Source organism: Anser brachyrhynchus (genome assembly GCF_964034855.1).
Source record: "Anser brachyrhynchus genome assembly, chromosome: 4".
NCBI lineage: Eukaryota > Metazoa > Chordata > Aves > Anseriformes > Anatidae > Anser > Anser brachyrhynchus.
The window spans coordinates 24,861,423-24,879,637 of record NC_137698.1 but is presented as its reverse complement, the minus strand read 5'-3'; the positions used below and the strand labels follow the sequence as shown (position 1 = coordinate 24,879,637).

Here is an 18,215-nt window from a genome sequence, read left to right as displayed (position 1 = left end):
TTTAGTTAAAATATGAACACATTCCAGACACTTATTTTCAGTTAAGAGCAACAACAACCACCAAAATTGCTCTATGACACATGATTCTCATGCTGCCCAGAAAACCTTTTTATTTGAACAATGTATGTGTACATTTCAGCTGGAATGTATCAGAGGTTTTAAATGGTCTAATCCACCAGTATACCAGGTATTACTGTGGAAGCAGGTTTTTAGCATTTAGAATTCTGCTTCATAATTCTCTTCCTGAATCTATAACAAATTCTCCAAATACAGATAATGTCATTCAGTTTCCACAGGTGCATGTAATTGACACCAAACTGTATGTATATTCAGTGAATGCAAGTAAATTCAGACAATTATACATATTTTCAATGTAATAATTATAAAATAAGAAAAGTACAATACCAAAGCTATCAAAGGCACTAATAAACTAGTTAAATTATCACAATAAAAATTCTAATTTAAAATTGCAGCTTTTTTTTATAGCTGGAATAGACAGTTTAGAAAGATGAGTACTGATTGTAATCATCACTACTAGTGTCAGTCAGTTTTGCTATTTTATTTTTTCCCATCACAAGGAACTTTAATCTTCACACCTAGAATGCACACTAATCTCTGTTACTTTGTAAGAAAGCAAAACTGGCCTTTGTGATGATCCTTTTGCCCCCAGACATAATGATCCTAAAAGGCTGAGAGACTGAGATAGCAACCTGCTTCCTCAGGCTCTCTCCAGCTTTTAGAAACAGTATTGCAAATGTGTTTTTTGAAAATAGACAAGATATAAGGGTAAGCAAGGTTTGTACAGGATCTACAGAAGTCATGGCTCATAGAAGTTTTTAATTTCTTAACATAAATTCAAGATACTATTCACTTAAACAGTTTAAGCAAACAAGATAGTACCATGAAGCACAGGGGAACTGTTAGCAAAGGGAGGAGACAAGCAGACATTTTTTCCTTTTTTGAAGAAAAATATACAGTCAGCAGGGAGAAAGGAGGATTAATAGTCATGTACTACCTGCTGAGTAAGACTAAAAAACTCACTATAAATGAAGTAAGAGACTAAAATATCCTTCGTATGGAGAAGAGAAAAATGAAACTGGTAAGAAAATGTCAGCACAGCTCCTCAAGGGATTTTTCAGAGATTATGTTAATAAAAAATCTAAACTTCTAAAATACAGGTGGAAAGAGAACAAAATTGGAATATAGGATGTTCAATTAGAGTTTGTAGGAAAATGATAGAAGTAGAAAGAATTAAAAGCAGACAAAAGGTAAGAGCAATGAAGGCCTAAGAGTATTTATTTTTATTTAAGGAAGAAATAAAATTCACTAAAAAGAAAACAGTTTGAGTAATACTTCTTCTAGTTCTGTATTTCTGGAAGAACTTCTGTATAAAATCATATGCAAATTTGCTCAAAGATAAAGCACATTGTTAGGACTTTTCATTGTTAATGAAAAGATCATCATTTTAGAATATGCAAGACACACTTGCATTCTGCAAATGCCAAATTTTGTTATTTTACTTTGAAGAGCAGCCATGTGCCACTGTTTTTAACAGATTAACTTGTGAATATATGTTGTGTGTGTACAACTCAGGGTAGAATTCTGCATTCCTATACAAAGTCATTCTTCTCTAAAATTTTGATGGTTGCTTCCTTCACAGGAAATGGACAGTTGAGCTGAGATTTCAAGGAACACTTCCAAAAGCAGCAGAATTCACAGCCTAATGGAAGAGGAGTAATAGCAGCACAAACCACATTTCCGCCCTTTGAATACTGTAATGTTCTTGGAACAGGAAAGGATCTTTAAATGTTTATTTAAAAATTTAAATGAACACTGTTTGAGACCAAAACACAAAGTTTTGACTATAATGTGAATTAGAACGGATGTCAAAGTTGTTTCTGATAATCTAGGCTTGTTCTGTCTTCTCACCTCTAGCAAAACTACTCTCTTGGAAAGAATTTTAAAGATGATTACTACAGAGGAAATCTGGAACCCTCTTTGCCTGAAGAAGGACAAAAATAGATTGGAATCAGTGCACAGCAACATGCAGACTTCCAGCAGAATTATATGATTCTATGATTATATGGTGTTGTACACTGTAGATATTGAATTCCCATTCAACTTTCCACAGGAACATAGCACAAAAAGACGTAGCAAATTCTACCACAGGATTTCTGTTTCATTATTACAAATGTAAACTTGGAGTCATGCACACTAAACAGTAATAGGATAAAACCAGTAACTTGATACTAAAACTCTAGATTGGGATGGTAATTGTTAATTCTACTCTTTTAAGATCTTTTGCACAAAGACCAGTTGTCTTGGTTTTTCATGGCACATGAAGGATATAGCAATATGCACATTACATAAGTATATACATTTTCCATTTTATGTCTGTAAGATTAATTGTATAAAGTAAATTAGGACTAAATGGAAATAAAATTGCTTTAAAAAGTCATATGAAGATGAACTGCCTGCTCAGAAAGGCCTACTGCAAATGCTTCAAATCACAGGCACACAATGATAATAGTGAATCTATATTCCAGACAACCAAGTAAAAAAATCTGCTTAACACAAATTAAATAATACATCTGACTGCTTAAAGCAGTGGACTGTATCGGCACCGATGAAGACTAAAAAATTCTGTATGTATTCTCTGCTGATATTAACATGTGCTGCTAAGAATTCTGTTATTCAACTGTTTCATGAAACGAGAAGCACATTTTTTCAGGTACCTTCCAAATACCACACTTTACTTACATAGCTACTGATTTTGCTTTTAACAGAACATTAGGCTATAGATGCATATGCAGCAAAAGTTACTTTTAATCACTGTATAATCTTGAGAAGGTCATATTCTCAAGTGCTGGCGTGTTTTGTCGTATTGGGCACATCTACTAAATGATACCAGATCTGGACTGCTATGTTTTGCATCTAACCCTTAATATGCTGTTTTACTTTCTACATGTGACTCAACTATTCCAGGGAAATAGTGTCCTCCTTAAGTAAACTGCACTCTTTTGAATGGAAAATGCAACCTTCAATGATATTGTGCCCTCAGTGATGGTTCGAAATTATAATAAACTAACAAGGTACATAGGTCAAAGATAGGCTTTCTTTGCAGAAACAATTTCATTCTCCTACACACAGTCAGAATCCAGACACAAGACCTCACACAGTGCTGTTAGTGGGAACGCTTATCAGCCTCATTAGCATTTTTACTGCTGACCTGAGTGAAGGTCAACCTTCAGCCTTTCAGCAGTAGGGATTATGAGCTCATCCCCACTAATGTTTTGGCTCAGGAATGGATTTATTTTTTCTTTTTATTGTGAGTCCCTCAGACGTCCCCACTTATTGGGATATGATTTGCATTGTGTATCATAGTGTACAATATGGATTCCTTTGCAATGAAACTAAATAGGATGTATGCTCCAGGAGTGCTTCTTCTGAACTCCAGGTGCTAATGGATGTTCAGTGCATTGTATCAGACATGACTTCATCCAAAATAAATCTCTGAAATGAATATTGTACAAACAACAAGACATTAGCACCAAGCATTTAGGTCTACCCATCAGTTTCTATAGGGCTGATACTACTTACAACTCCATTATGTAGATATAATATACATATATATAAATAAATACTATATATGCATAAATATAATATAAATATATAATATATGCATATATTATATATAACATAAGTTTAAATTTAAGCACTGTACTTTTGTAACAACAAACACATATAGGGAAAAACAGTATTACTGAATGTTAAATATAAGACTAAAACAGAAATATCACATGATCTAATGCAAATATTTATAAACATATTTCATATCAGTTAGTCTTTACTTCAGATCTCTCTGTAATACTTTTCACAGTATTCCATTAATATTAAGGCAATATTAATGATAAAAAGACTACTTTTAGTGGTACCAATATTTAACTTGCTATAACTGCAAAACCAACAAAAACAAAGAGAGGATCAGAATAGCATTCCTTCATCTACCTGAGAAAACACTGTTTTCAAACAGTAAGGGGTAGATATAAAAGCTTCCATGAGTGCTCTTATTCTTCCTCAAATCAAAACAGCTGCATACGCTATTTTACTAAGTAATATCCTTTTAACAAACCATGACTATACACCAACTAGTTACCAACAACCATCAAACCTGGACACTTATACAACCAAATCTGGGGCTTCTGCATTTTGAAAAGAAGGAAATTTTTAGCTGTAAGAAGATGGCTCCTGTGGATTATCCATAGCAGTTCCAATAGTGAGAATAGTGAATACAGATTTACATATAGTAACTTCATTTAGTATACTATTTGGTATTGCACCTTCAAAAGGAAGTGAATTTACAATGACCTGAATTAGTTCTACCTGTAGTAGGAAAATGTTGCTAATGATACTGTCATGAAGGTTTCTTCACATTCTACTCTAAGAGCATGATTCCCTTGTTTCACGGCCTATATATCACAAACGTGACAGATGGCACCAACTGGCCCTGCACACTAAAAAGAAAGAGCTGTGAAAAGTTGCTATTGGGATATACAACAAACATACCTTGTGCTGCTGATTGCCTAAAACTATCTTCTGAAATTTGCTCCAAACACCAGAAAAACGTGACAATTGAGTTCACACAATATGGTTTTGGACAATTTCTCCTGCCTTTGGAATCTTATCTAAGTCAGCTATTAAGTGAACCTAGCATCCATTACTTCACAGATATATTGTTCAATGAAGTTTATTAAGCCAGCAGAGAAATGACTGAACACCACATCTGCCTGAAGCAGATTTTCCAGTTTCAGTGAAGCCTACAGAGTTGTTAAATTGTCAAAGCAGGCAACATAAACCATTGACCTTAGAGTTAAAATATCATAAAGGCAGTTTTAAGCGTAAATTAAACCACCATATTTATGTTCTTAGAATCCTTCTGAATTACAAGGAGCTAAAATATCCACTCTACTTTCACTTGGAGGAATTTGCGTCCCAAACACAGCGTATGATTTCTGTATATTAATTCCCTGAACTTCTTCACTTGGAGGGAAAAAAAAAAAAAAAGAGGAAAAAAATAACAAAAACAAAATAATGTATCACCTAAAAAAGTGATAAAGTTGATAGTGAAGAAGTCTGGGAACGAAGTTTCACAAAAGTGATTCAGAAAGCAATGAAGTGATGTAGTAGAAGGTAGTCCTTATCAAAAGTCCACTCATTGACAATTCAAAGTGTTTTGATGGTTTTAGTTTTCAGTAAACATCCAATTTATTAAAGGTCCACACATTTAGAAATGACTGTAAAGAGAGAAGATCTACCCTCAGTTCTGTGATTTTTGAAGATATTCTCTCTCTGTAAGGACTACCTGTCTGTACAATATGTACATGTGTTCTCGTGTATTTTAATACTTTTGATTTCTTATAATTTTCAAGAGTTTAGAATATCTGATTTACCCACACCACTTTGAAGAATTTAACTGTCTGGTATTTAAGGAATTTTAAAACCAGCTGGAAAACTCTTAATCTTTCAAAATTATGAATATTTAACATTTTCAAAGCAAATATGAACTGCAGCTGGTATGTACAACCTGACCAAGGGTTCATGAATCTGGAAGGAAAAAACACGTATGCTCTGCTGAGCTAGTGCTCAGACTGCCTCTTTTGCCTCACAGGGCTGCTGCTTTTGGCTGAAGCCTCAAGGGCAGGTCCCTCCAAGGGGACTTGAAGGCCTCATTATAGGTTTTTAATTAATTCAACCCTCCCCAAGCATCAGAATAATGTGTGGGATGTGGGCCATAAGCTGCTTCTCATGGGGCTGGTAGGGCAGGATTGTGGCCAAGGCCCATCCCCACACCCCAGCCGGGGACAGCCCTAGCCCCATCACCGAGTGTCCCTGTGAGGGACCAAGGGCTGCGTTGAAATGGGCAGGGTACAGGGAGGCTGGGCAGGGGCAGTAAGGGTGAGTAGATCCCTCATGGCCCTGACACTGAGTTTTTGCTGCTGCTACTGTGACACTGACCTTTCTGAATGGCTTTGTTGTGCTTTGGTTTTTCTTTCCAGGCACATAAAGTGTGCTTCAGACCTCCTTTGTTTATTCTCTAGAGAGAAGCTCCATTCGCTATAGAGGTCTGCTCCTTCTTTTAAATTGCAATGAGAAACTATATTGACAAAGATAAAGGATGTTTTGTGAGCTGTTATTTGAGCTCAGAACAAACAGAGTTGTGGTCACAGCTAAAAAAGCCCTTATCTCTTACCACCTGCACAAGTAGTTCTCAGATATGGATTGATTTTTATACTGAATGACATTTGAAATCCACCATGCTAATAAATATATATAGACAGCAACCATAAGCATGATGAAACAGAATCTAACACATTTCACTCCACTGCAGCATTTCTCTTACACATTTATCATTGAGGGATGGGCTTCAGGTCAGCCTGACAGTTCAGAGCAGCAGAAACATTAAGAGACAAAATGTCTTACATAAGCTAAGTGTAATTTAGTAGAACAACCTGCTAGATCTTTTTATTCTTATTATTTGTAAACAGAAAAAAAAAAAAGTTGTATTTCCATTTAAGTATGCACAGTTTTAATAATGTAGAAACCGCACTGCTTGTTTCTACTTACACATTGTTTTCTGTTTGTTTGTTTGTTTGTTTTTTGGCCTTTTGAAAGAATAGAGTTACTGCAGGGCTTTTGCATTGCCAACTGTTAATCAATAGTTATGACAAAATACCAAGCACTGCTTCACCCTACGATATTATTTATAAAGCAGAGTACTATCTGTTTAAGCCAGTAAAAATTTGACAATTGCAAATTTCCTAGAAAATCAGTTTATCCAGTTACCAACAATGGTTCATCTGCTTTTAAAAATATTACCTTCCCCTCCCTTTAAGACATAATTTTAGAGATATCTTTCACAAATGAATAAACTGATTTTTTGATCCTAGTATGTCTTTCAAATAAATATTTGGTTTTAGTAAGTCTTTAAGTAAACCAATGAACAAGCCAGAAAGCTCCTGGCAAAGCCAAGTAACTAAATGACAAGAAAAAAAAAAATCACCTTTACACTCTCTTAATCATTTCCAATGAAATTTGAACAATATCTCCAGTTTGATATTTTCAATTATTTGATAGAGGGAAGCTAGAAAACTTGCTGTAAAGAGAAAGCATTGATTTGTGGCTGTTCTGCACTAATGGTTTCCTAGGGACTAATAAAATAAGTTAGAGCCTAATAAAAAGACTGATCTTTCATTCAGGATAACAATGAACCTTAGCTGCCAAGTCAAGTCAGACCCATTATTCTAAATGACAAGTCAAAAAGCTCAAAGCAGAAGTAACATACTTCCCATCAACCTGATATATTATCATACAAGAACATTTAAATTCCTCAGTCCTAGACAGAAGAAATTTGGATGCGGTGAAGCAGTCATGTACTTATTTAGTAAATTCCTCCTTCTGGCTACTAATTCCACAAATATTGCTAGTGTTCACAAAGAAGCTTTGGGAAGGATGTTGACATAGCACTGCACAAGTCAAGAGATTTCAGATTCAGATTGTACACCTCTCTTGTTAAGTTTTCTATCTCAAACAATGGATATAAAAGAGTAAGAACTGGCAAGACAATAGGATAATTCCCCATTGCTCTGTCAGCATCTGGGACTTCCTGAGCTGGATTAGTCTATATGCCATTAGAAACTGTCAATGTATTTGTTTTCCAAGATTATCCGTTATTTCCCTTGAAACCATACAAGAGTTTGGCATCCACAGTATCCAATTAGTTCCACAGGTCTGCTATACAATTGAAAAAACATCACTTTTTGTGCCTTTTGAACCTGACACCTGCTAGTTTCCTCTGATACTTCCTACTTCTTGTACTGGAAGAGAGACAATATATCCTTACTTTCTTCAGAACATTTACAGACCTCTTACTCACCTTTTCTCTAGCTCTAGGGTAATTAATGTTTAACCATATAGCCTCTATTACAGAACTCTAATCATTCTTTTTTGCCTTCTTTGGTGTATCAAAGTTGGGAGGACAAGAACTGTGCACAGTATTTAGGATATGGATGAAAGATGGATTTATACCATACATTTACCATTATAAAATTCTCTGTTTCTCTACGACTTTCACAGTAATCCTTGTATTTGATTTGGCTTTTGAAAACAGCTAAGCACTGAGTTTACATGGAAGTATTCATTGTAAGATATCAATGTTTTGATGGATGATCAAATCATTTCTCCAAAAAAACATATAAGGAAAATGTTTACAAAAGTGTGGGTAGGATTCTTCAGCTTTAGTTAGGAATACTAGCAGCCAGATACGAATTTGGATTTCAAATACCCAGGAAAATCATGTTTTAGTGAGACAATAAGATTATAATGTTTAGAGTAAACTTCTTTATTAAATGTTATTAATCTAGTTAAGTGAAGGAGACTCCCAACAAAAGTAATATTGAAAATTTTTCACAAAGGCTTTCCAGAAATAAGTTTCAAGAGTAGCAAAGCATGAAAGCTTCAGAATAGATTAATTCTAGGTAAACCAGAGGCAACAAAAGTTTGACACTACAAGCAGTAAGGTTCTGCACAACACTTCAGTTACTTCCCTATTGCATTCATTCCCAGAACTAATCTGTTACTTGTTATACACTCCTGCTTCACTTGCTTGGACTGCAGAGTAGAAAATTTTACACATTTCAGCAAATAAATTATCACAGGATAAAAACAAACGTATTGTATGGAACAGGCCTGTCAATATATGAAGTACTTTTAGTATTAAATGATAGTAAATTGCATTAAAAATTGTTTGTAATTAGTAAAAAAATCAGCTCTATCAAAACTTCATCTGAGCTTATGCAACATTAGATAATTCTTTCTATGATTTTTATTACAACTAAATTTCTTGAGTTAAATTTATATGCCACGTGGAATTTTTCAGCAGTTTTCACAGAAAAGGGAAAAATTAATATTAAGTATTCACTTACATGGTAAAGACATCAATAACATCTCCTGCAACTCTTGTCATCTCAAAGTAGGTCTGCAGAATGTTGACAGTTCCTGAAAGCGCTTCATGTCCACAACCACAGAACAGCGCGACGCCAGCATACAGCAAGATGGTAGCAATTAAAGATGCATAGGGAATACCTCCCAGGCATTTGATGCAACACTCAAAGCACCCTACATGAAAAGAAATTTGTGTGTTAACATATTATATCAATGAAGGAAAAAAAAAAAAAAAAAAAAACTTTTTCTTGTGAGAAATGCTTCTGAAAAGTGAAGAGATATTTGATCAGGTATAATAACCCATAATTTCAGAAAAATCTGTGAGAGGACAAATGTTAATTGAACTTCTGAGTTTTCTCAGTTGATACTTGACCTATTAAATGTAGAAGGCCAGCTGATTAACATGAAATTTTAAACAGCTAGTTCTTTGTACAGTTTCATGTTTTTACTCAGAGCAGATTATTGTCAGTTCTAGGTTATTCCAATATTCACAATTCAACTATTGGATTACTGAGAAGGATCCTCAATAATAGGGAACCACAGAGAATATCCTATTCAATTCCTTCCATCACCACAGGTTTACTCCATTTCTTTCATTTGCACATACCGACAACAGAATTTCTCCACCCCATAGCACCATTTTGAGGGTGTAACCAAGCGTTCACTTTCCGAAATACCTCACAATAATAGATGAAGATATGCACTCAAAAGGCACAGATTAAGAAACAGTTGTAGAAGCTGAATTTTCTTGCCACTTATTTTACCTTCCTAAGTGAGGGCAATTGCTCTTGATTTATACCAGGACAACCTTTTGTCCAGCCATCGATCTCTAAATTGATGCTTAGTTCCACAACAAACCCTCTCCCCAGCATGCCTGCTCAAGTTTCTGGCACTACTTTGCCTAGTTTGACAAGCAGCTTCACAAATGCAAAATCTCTACCAAATCTCTCCAGTTCCGTAGCAACTTTTACATCCTGTAGAGCCCTGCCTATTACCTTCTGGAAGGACAGAAAAGGCAGGAACCTGTGGCAGAGGTAGAGCAGACAGCATTGTAAATGAGTAAATACTCCTTTTACTCATTTACAATGAGTAAATACTCATTTATCATTTATCTAGCTCTTCCACAGGCCTACTACCTTTCTCACTACTTACTTAATGAGTAATTCTAGGGTTTTCAGTGTTGTCAAACCAACACAAAACTAAAGAAAAGCAATGAATCTTACGAATAAGATTTTAAAATGGATATCACGTATCATTCATAAACCACAAAAGGTAATGAGCTGTAGGTAACATTTGCTCCAATTCTTTTCCTTAAGCTGTTCAGAATGTGAAAACAGCTGTTTAATAACAGAACAATAGAAATGCTATTTTAACTAGCAAAATGCTATTGAACCACCAGTACAGAATGTGACTCAGCTGTACCATGTATGTATACGTCTGTATGACTGACAGCCATTCAGAGCTCTGAGCACCATATTCACAAGGTAGCTACAACACACAGACACAGAAATAATTACTAGAAAAGATTTTTAAAAGTGTACAGGGTTTTGATGTTTGTTTTCCTCTGGAAATAGAGGCACCAGTACTTTCAAACTGTTTACTCTGCAAAATGAGCCTATTTAACCTCATACAGTTCAGCATTTACACTTACTACTCTTAAATTTAGCAATATTTTCCCTCAGGCAAAAATCTAGATCTGCTGGGACTATGTATTTCTACACAAATGATAGGAAGTAATCCAAAGTACCATTCTTCTTTAGTACTTGAAACATGAAGAACTGCATTGATCATTTCTTTATGTCATTCCACAGAGAAAATGTAATAGTGAAATACATAGTTTTTGACAAGACAAGGAATTGTATTTTATGTGGATAATGTTGAACTCCAAATACTGGCTATATTTAGCTACCAAAATTAATGTTTCATCTCATATATCCATTATCCAGTCAGAGAAGATCTCATAGGCAGCTACCTCAGCTCCTCTTAGTAGAATCTTTATCGTCTATTATTAGTAATACTCTTGGTATAGGTATACAAACTTCTGTTTTAAAAGGCTTGTAAAGTGTTCTTTACACAGGCTTTGTCTAGACAAATCTGTGCACTATGCTTCTAGTTTACACCTTTTGTCTGTATGTGTGCAAGTATTCTAACATACCTCCAAGTGCACCAGAGAAACTTAATTTGACCTCATCTGTTTATGTGATCTCTTTTCTACATTAAGGAAAGAAATGATTCAGACCTTGAGCAGAAGCAGAAGCTGTGACTGTGATTTGCTAATTATCCACACAAATCGCATCATCACAACCACTTCCTTTTTTGTACTTCAGTGATATGTGAACTCTTTCTCCTCAGTGCAGGATATATAACTGACAAATAGAACAAAACACATTTCTGGACAGTTCATTTAAAAATAAATAAATAAAAGAGATTCAGGACCTACATCTCTTGCCACATCAATCTGTGGAAGTGAAGTATAAAACAGTGATATAATAACAGAATGAAATTATGATACTGTCTTCCAAGCAAGCTGTTAAGAAAACATATCTTGCCCAGAATTCTATGGAAAAATAAACACAGAAGAAAAAATAAACAGAGAGTACAGAGGTTTATTTTGGGTTTGCGTTGTTCTGCCTTCAGAAGGCATTTCCGGATAGAATTTCTAAGAGAGTCCATTATCGATTAATTTCAGATAACTACAAGTGAGCAAGTACCTCTGAAGATCATATAACATTCTAATGACATTTGTTCTTAACTTTTTATTTTTAATTTTTCTTAAAGACTTTGCTATCTAATGTTAGTTGACAGAACAGTAGAGCCCAAGTAACATGAACTACAGAAACTTGAAATGTAAAACAGAGTAGGAAATTCTTCCTTGCCTTCTATGTCTGGCTAAGCATGCACTTTTTCATATCTAGATTTGTACCACTTGACACACAGTTTTCATGACAAATCAACTCAAATACAGTTTCCCAGATTACCATGAAACATACAGATTTAGTTCTGAATTTTGCTAAGCTAGCCTTAACCTCATGAAGTAGAGCTACTCTTACGTAATATTTGACTTGATAAATACATCCATCAAAACATGCAATTCTGGAAAAAAAAAAAAAGAATTAAAAAGGCAACACATTTTTTCTCAGATCTAATACAAAAACAACAACAACAACAACAACACTAAACTTATTATTCAACATGTGGCATGACTTCTTGATCTGAAACTGTTCTCCATAACATTTTACAGGTTTGTCCCCAAGAAATATTCAGCAAAACAAATGGACATCTGATAAAATAGATTCCTACCTCTTTCTTTCTTTCTTTCTTTTTTCAATATTCTGCTTATAAATCAGTACCATATTTCAAATAGCACCATATTCCCCAAAGATTTTTTAAACATCATTTCAATTTCCAGAAGTTATTTTGTGCTTAGGAATTCCTAACTCAGAACTAAAACTTTACTTGAACAAATATACTAAGGCCAATACTGTATTTGCAATCTATGAATCAAGTCCATTATGATTTCCTTTCAATTTTTAAAAATGTGCATGGAGTAGAAATTCCTCTAATATAACCTGGAGTATGACCAGTCTTTGTCTCAATGGTGAAGTAAATTAAATTACATGTTCATCAAGCATGTTCACGTGTACATGTTCAGACTCAGGATCTGAAATCAGTTTTACAGCTTAGTCACATCTGCAAAAATACCAGACATTATTTACACATTCAGTGGTTATCACTGTAAGGAATAAAACAAATTCTGCTGAATAATGAGGAACATGAGTATCACCCAGTCATGACAAAAATAAATACAGATTGTCATATGATGAAAACGGTATCTTCACTTCCTCATCTTCAAGTTGTGTGATCAAAATATTTGCTTGAATTAGCACATGGTATTTGGAGGTTTCAGTTGTATATTTATATTTTGTCATGGAATTTTCCTTTGGTCTTCATACAAATTGTGTTTTAATTTTACCTAAGAAAAAAGAGCTTGCTGACCTGGAAGCTCTAACTACATCACAGCAGAGTAACAGGCAGAAGCACTCCAACTCTCTAGGTATTGTCCCAAGTACAGAGGACAAGGCATTTGAGATATAGCTTACTTAGCAAAGCTGTAAATATGAGGAAGCACCATTTCAGAATCAATCAGCAAAGACCGTTCTTGTACTGTGATTTGGAAAACGTGTGTTGCAGACATATCTTGCATGATTGCCCTCTAGCTGTGAACCAGGGTCATTCACAGAATATGTCTTCACTTTGCTCCCACCCTCCACCATTATACCAGAACTACTAGAAACAAGAAGAAAACTTGCTATATCAAATACTAACAACTAAAGTACCTTTCTTTATCTGAATCCAGAGATGTTACTCCTTTAAATTTGGTTTCTATGAAAATGTTTACTGTTAAGAATTACCTATCCAGCAATAAAAATAACTTTTACCACATAGTTAATTCTGAGAAGAGTAAGAATGTAGAAGAGTACTCAGTGTAGAATAATGTAAGAATAATGCACACAGAAAAAATCTCAAGAGGATTTTCAGGAAAAAGACAATTAATTGCAAGAAAATACTAAAATATGCAGGTATCCTCTTGCACATTAAATTCTGTAATTTTACTGGACCTACTTTGACTTGTTATCTTCTTAGAGTGACTGGATGTTAGATAATCAGAAATTGTCTAGTATGGAAATTCAAAATGTTACAGTTTAGGCCTTTGTAGTCATCCTACAGTGAACAGTTGCATCAATTGCTGCACTCAACATGGGATGAAGGCTAAGAGGAACTGTGAAAAGACTTTTGTTTATTTAGATGTAGAATTTCTGGAAACAGATTAAAATACCTAAGATTGTACCTTCTCACAACTACTGCAATGCATGTTTGCTAGCACGTATCCCGCTGGCCAAAAAGACAACTTCAAGCAGTGTGGGTGTAGTCTGATCATGCTGGATATTGAGGACAACTCATTTCTTCAAATGTCTCGCTTTATGTTAACTGGCATTAAAAGTATTCTGGAAATCACCATTGTGCACTGGTTAGGATAACGTGATTATCCAGAAAACTGCAGGAAGGATCAACATCTCAGCAAATTACCACCAGAAGCCACTTGTTAAGGTCTCAGACCTCCACAATTGTCCCTCCCTAGAAATATAATTTCACACAACTCATCCAAAAACAAAAATAAACAAAAGTTTTTATTTCTTTACTGACTGTGCTCTGGTTCTCTAACTTATTGAAAGCTTCAGTCATCAAAGGAATATGACAAATTATTTAAATGATATTGTGATTATCTCAGCATGGATCTGGAAAGTACCCACACACAGGCCACAATAACAACAATAATATTGCAGTGTAAAAATCCAGAATTTTGCATCATATTTACTGCCAAATTTTGTCTTCAGGTTACAAACAGAACTTTCAGCAACATGAATAGATTATAAAACCCTTTAAAGCCTGTTTTAAATGAAAAATGACAAGAAAAATGATCTAAATACAATCAAATAGTCTAAAAATGAAGTGTTAAGGGACTGCATAAACTGAATATATATGTGAGGAATCTTCTAGTGACAAAAGGCACATAGTTTTATTGCCATCTTTAAGAACTGATGTTTTCTTAAGGGGATAAATGCTGAAATAGTTGAAACTAAAGCAGTAAAAGTGAAACTTTTGGTACTTCAGCATACCTTAAATTCCAGAAAATGTTTGGAAACTTGCCTGCAGTCATTACAATAAAATGAATAAAGGGGTCAAAAGCTAAGGAACCTAGCTTAGTTCTTAGTTCAGCTCCATTCTAGCATTATTTTATTTTATCCTCGGTAGGCTCAAAAAAATAAAACTGAAATAGTCAACTAACTATTTACTCTATCCTATGCCAATGTAAGATTTTTCTGCACTTGTACTTGAAAAGTAAAGACTTACAGGTACTTTGATATATATATATGTATACACACACATATATCTAAATATGATAAAATACATTTTATTTTTATATGAATTCATCTTAAATTGGTGGGACTTACAGTGGTTTTAATTAAATCAAATTTTGAGATATTTTAGTTGGAAATTTTGGAATTAAGACCAACTTAGGTCAGTAGTCCAATGTGAACCCAAATGTCCCATAAAATGGAAGATTTTTTTCTTTTACGTTTGCAAAACCTCCTTGTGAAAGTGCAAACAACAGTTAAAAGGGAAAAATGCATTGGAAAGCAATTTTTTTTTTCTATGGGAAAACAGTAGCACAGTCACCACCATGACCTTCAAAGAATTGCTTTACAAACCAATTTAAGACTACTTTTTTAATTCTAAGTGCATGTACAGATTGTGACATTATTTCTGTTCACAATTATTTTCATTGAAAAGTGTGGGGAACTGTAGGTTATACAGCATTTTAATAATACTATTAGTACAAAACAAAACAAACAAACAAACTAAAACACTCCCTCACTCATATTGATAGTCTCTTGTTCTGAGTCTTGGATAACAATGGCAACTAAAACCTAACAAGGGCAACAGAATTTGTAATTTTTTTACACTACTTAAAATTAGCTATAATTTCATCCAGAACTGTCCTTTGTTTTCATTAACTACTCAAAATTCCAGTTGCAATTACAGATTGAAAAAAAAAAAGTATTTGATAGAGAAAAAAACTCAGATCAGTAAGATCATTAATAATCCATCACAGTACATTCTATATCAGATGTATAAATTAGATTTGTATTTTCATCAGATGCCTTCAACATATTTGTTCAACTATATTCAAGGTAATTAAATCTCAAATGGATTGCTTAAATGGGTTCCAAATAATTCAGTTTTAACGCAAAGTGGTACTAATATGAAATATGCTTCCCAGTCAAAAAGAAGAAATATTATTTCAAGAAGCCCACAATAGAATAACTGTGCTGTTCAAACAACTATATTTAGCAAATCCACCTGTCAGAGAGATCTATAATTTCTATGTTACCACCATCTGATATAATAAACTTCCAAAGACAAATTAAAGATGTATATTTGGGCTAAAAGATATTTAAAAAACAGTTTTCAACTAAGTTTAAAGACACATCTAAATTTAGTAAACATGGTTTTCATTCCTACCCAGCACACAGCATGGCAATTTACACAGCAAGCAAGAAAAGGTACTTTCTTTCTCCTAGATTAGGAGTCACATATATGCCATTACTTATCCCAGAGATAACAAACATGTTTCTGTTGTGTTCCATCCTCCTGAACTATACTGAAATCTGAAAAAAATGGCTGCCTCTTTTCCTGGGAAACTGATACAGATTTGGATATGGGTAATATATATACATAGTTCTATCATAATCTTCAGCATGGAATAGAAATAAATTAATATATATGTATCTACACTGAATTGAATATATCTACAAAAGTAAATAGGGATTAACCAGCACATACTGAGCCCTTCACCCCTCAACCCCCTCCCAGAGTACTGTGTTCAGCTCTGGGGCCCCCGACACAAGAAGGACATGGAAGTATTAGAATGAGTCCAGAGGAGAGCCACAAAGATGGTCAAGGGGCTAGAGAACCTCTCCTGCAAAGACAGGCTGACAGAGTTGGGGTTATACAGCCTGGAGAAGAGAAGGTTCCAGGCAGACCTTAGAGCAGCCTTCCAGTACCTAAAGGGGGCCTACAGGAAGGCTGGGGAGGGACTCTTTGTCAAGGAGTGTAGTGGTGGGACAAAGGGTAATGGCTTTAAGCTGAAAGAAGGTAAATTTAGATTAGGTATAAGGAACAAAATCTTTATTATGAGGGCGGTGAAGCACTGGAACAGGTTACCTAGAGAAGTTGTGGATGACCCATCCCTGGAGGTGTTCAAGGCCAGGTTGGATGGGACTTTGGGCAACCTGATCTAGTGGGAGGTGTCCCTGCCCATGGCAGGGTGTTGAAACTGGATGACCTTTAAGGTCCCTTCCAACCCAAGCCATTCGATGATACAACAATTTCACTGGATCTTTCATCTTGGCCATATTCCAGCAATAATCAATGTTGGGAATACAAAAATTCATATTCAGTCACACTAGCCTGTACTCCTTCATCAGGCCAGATTTTTTATGAATAAATAGCTTGTTGGCTTCCTCTGTGGCACCAAAGTACTCTGATAAAATATTTTTTGTACTTGGACATCTTCCTAACAAATGATGAGAATTACTAGATACCAAAATGTCAGCAAAAGAGCAGGCTACATGATTTGCCCTTCTTAGCAGAACACAGATCTAAGCTATAATGATAGCAGAGAATCAATGGTTTGGCAGTAGAGGTTCATCATGAATCATGACCAAAGGCCTAGATTTCATGTAGTGAAGATGCATTTAAAGCTTTGGCTGGGTAACATCACAAAGAGCCACTCTCCGCACCTCTTCTACTACACAAGTCTTGGCAACGTGGGAAAACTATCTTGAATTGACTGGAACTACATGTTTAAAGCAAAATGCCTTATCAACCTTGCTAGTCAAACTGGAATTTAGCCTTTCTTTTCATCACTTTATTATTATTATTATTATTATTATTATTATTATTATTATTATTATTATTAGACAGGTAAATGGTCATCCTACATGCTTTCTTTAAGGTACCAGTGCCACCTTTCCCAATCCTGTCATTTGTAATTGTGACAAAGAACTTAAATAAGTGAAAGCTCCTGGCTGCACATCTCACAGCTTGTCAAGGAAATTGGCTCAGTTACCATTCAGGTGCCTACACAAGCCTCCATTTAGTAAGGTATTGAGCATGTGCTTGACTGTAAACATGTGGCCTGTCTCATCAACTTAAAATCAAATTAACACTATAACTTCAATAAAATAGACAGAATAGGAGACAGATATCTGACAGATATCAGAATAGGAGACAGATAGATAGATATCACAACTACGTCCAAATAGTATGGCCTCATCCTGTACTTGAATAAATTGTTCTTTTTAGCAGTCACCTATGAAAACACTTAAAGTCCACAAATATAAGTGACAATAAACAGTACTAGTTTGTGAGTGTTTTTATGCCAATAACTTTTTTTTTTCTTTCTTTTTAAACTTCTTGGAGTAACAAGCCCCTATAAAACACTTCCCATCTCCTTGCCCTTTTACCCAACTGCCACCATCTTTGCTGCTTTTCCTTAAGCCTATTTATATTGTTTGACAGTTGTATTGTACAAGTAGCTGCAAAATCTAGTAAGAATGAGAACCTGGCTGTTCTATATAAAGAATAAT

General features: G+C 34.8%; 1 protein-coding gene across 8 annotated transcripts in view; it reads right to left on the bottom strand.

The window, feature by feature from the left end:
• GPM6A (glycoprotein M6A) overlaps positions 1–18,215 on the bottom strand; it is a 176,660-nt gene that overhangs the window by 28,316 nt on the left and 130,129 nt on the right. For all 8 annotated transcript variants that reach the window (XM_080590506.1, XM_080590507.1, XM_080590508.1 and 5 more), the window contains one exon: positions 8,982–9,174. In XM_080590506.1, the coding sequence (XP_080446632.1) occupies positions 8,982–9,022 (41 nt within the window). In that variant the 5' untranslated portion in view covers positions 9,023–9,174. The remainder of the gene's footprint in view (positions 1–8,981; positions 9,175–18,215) is intronic.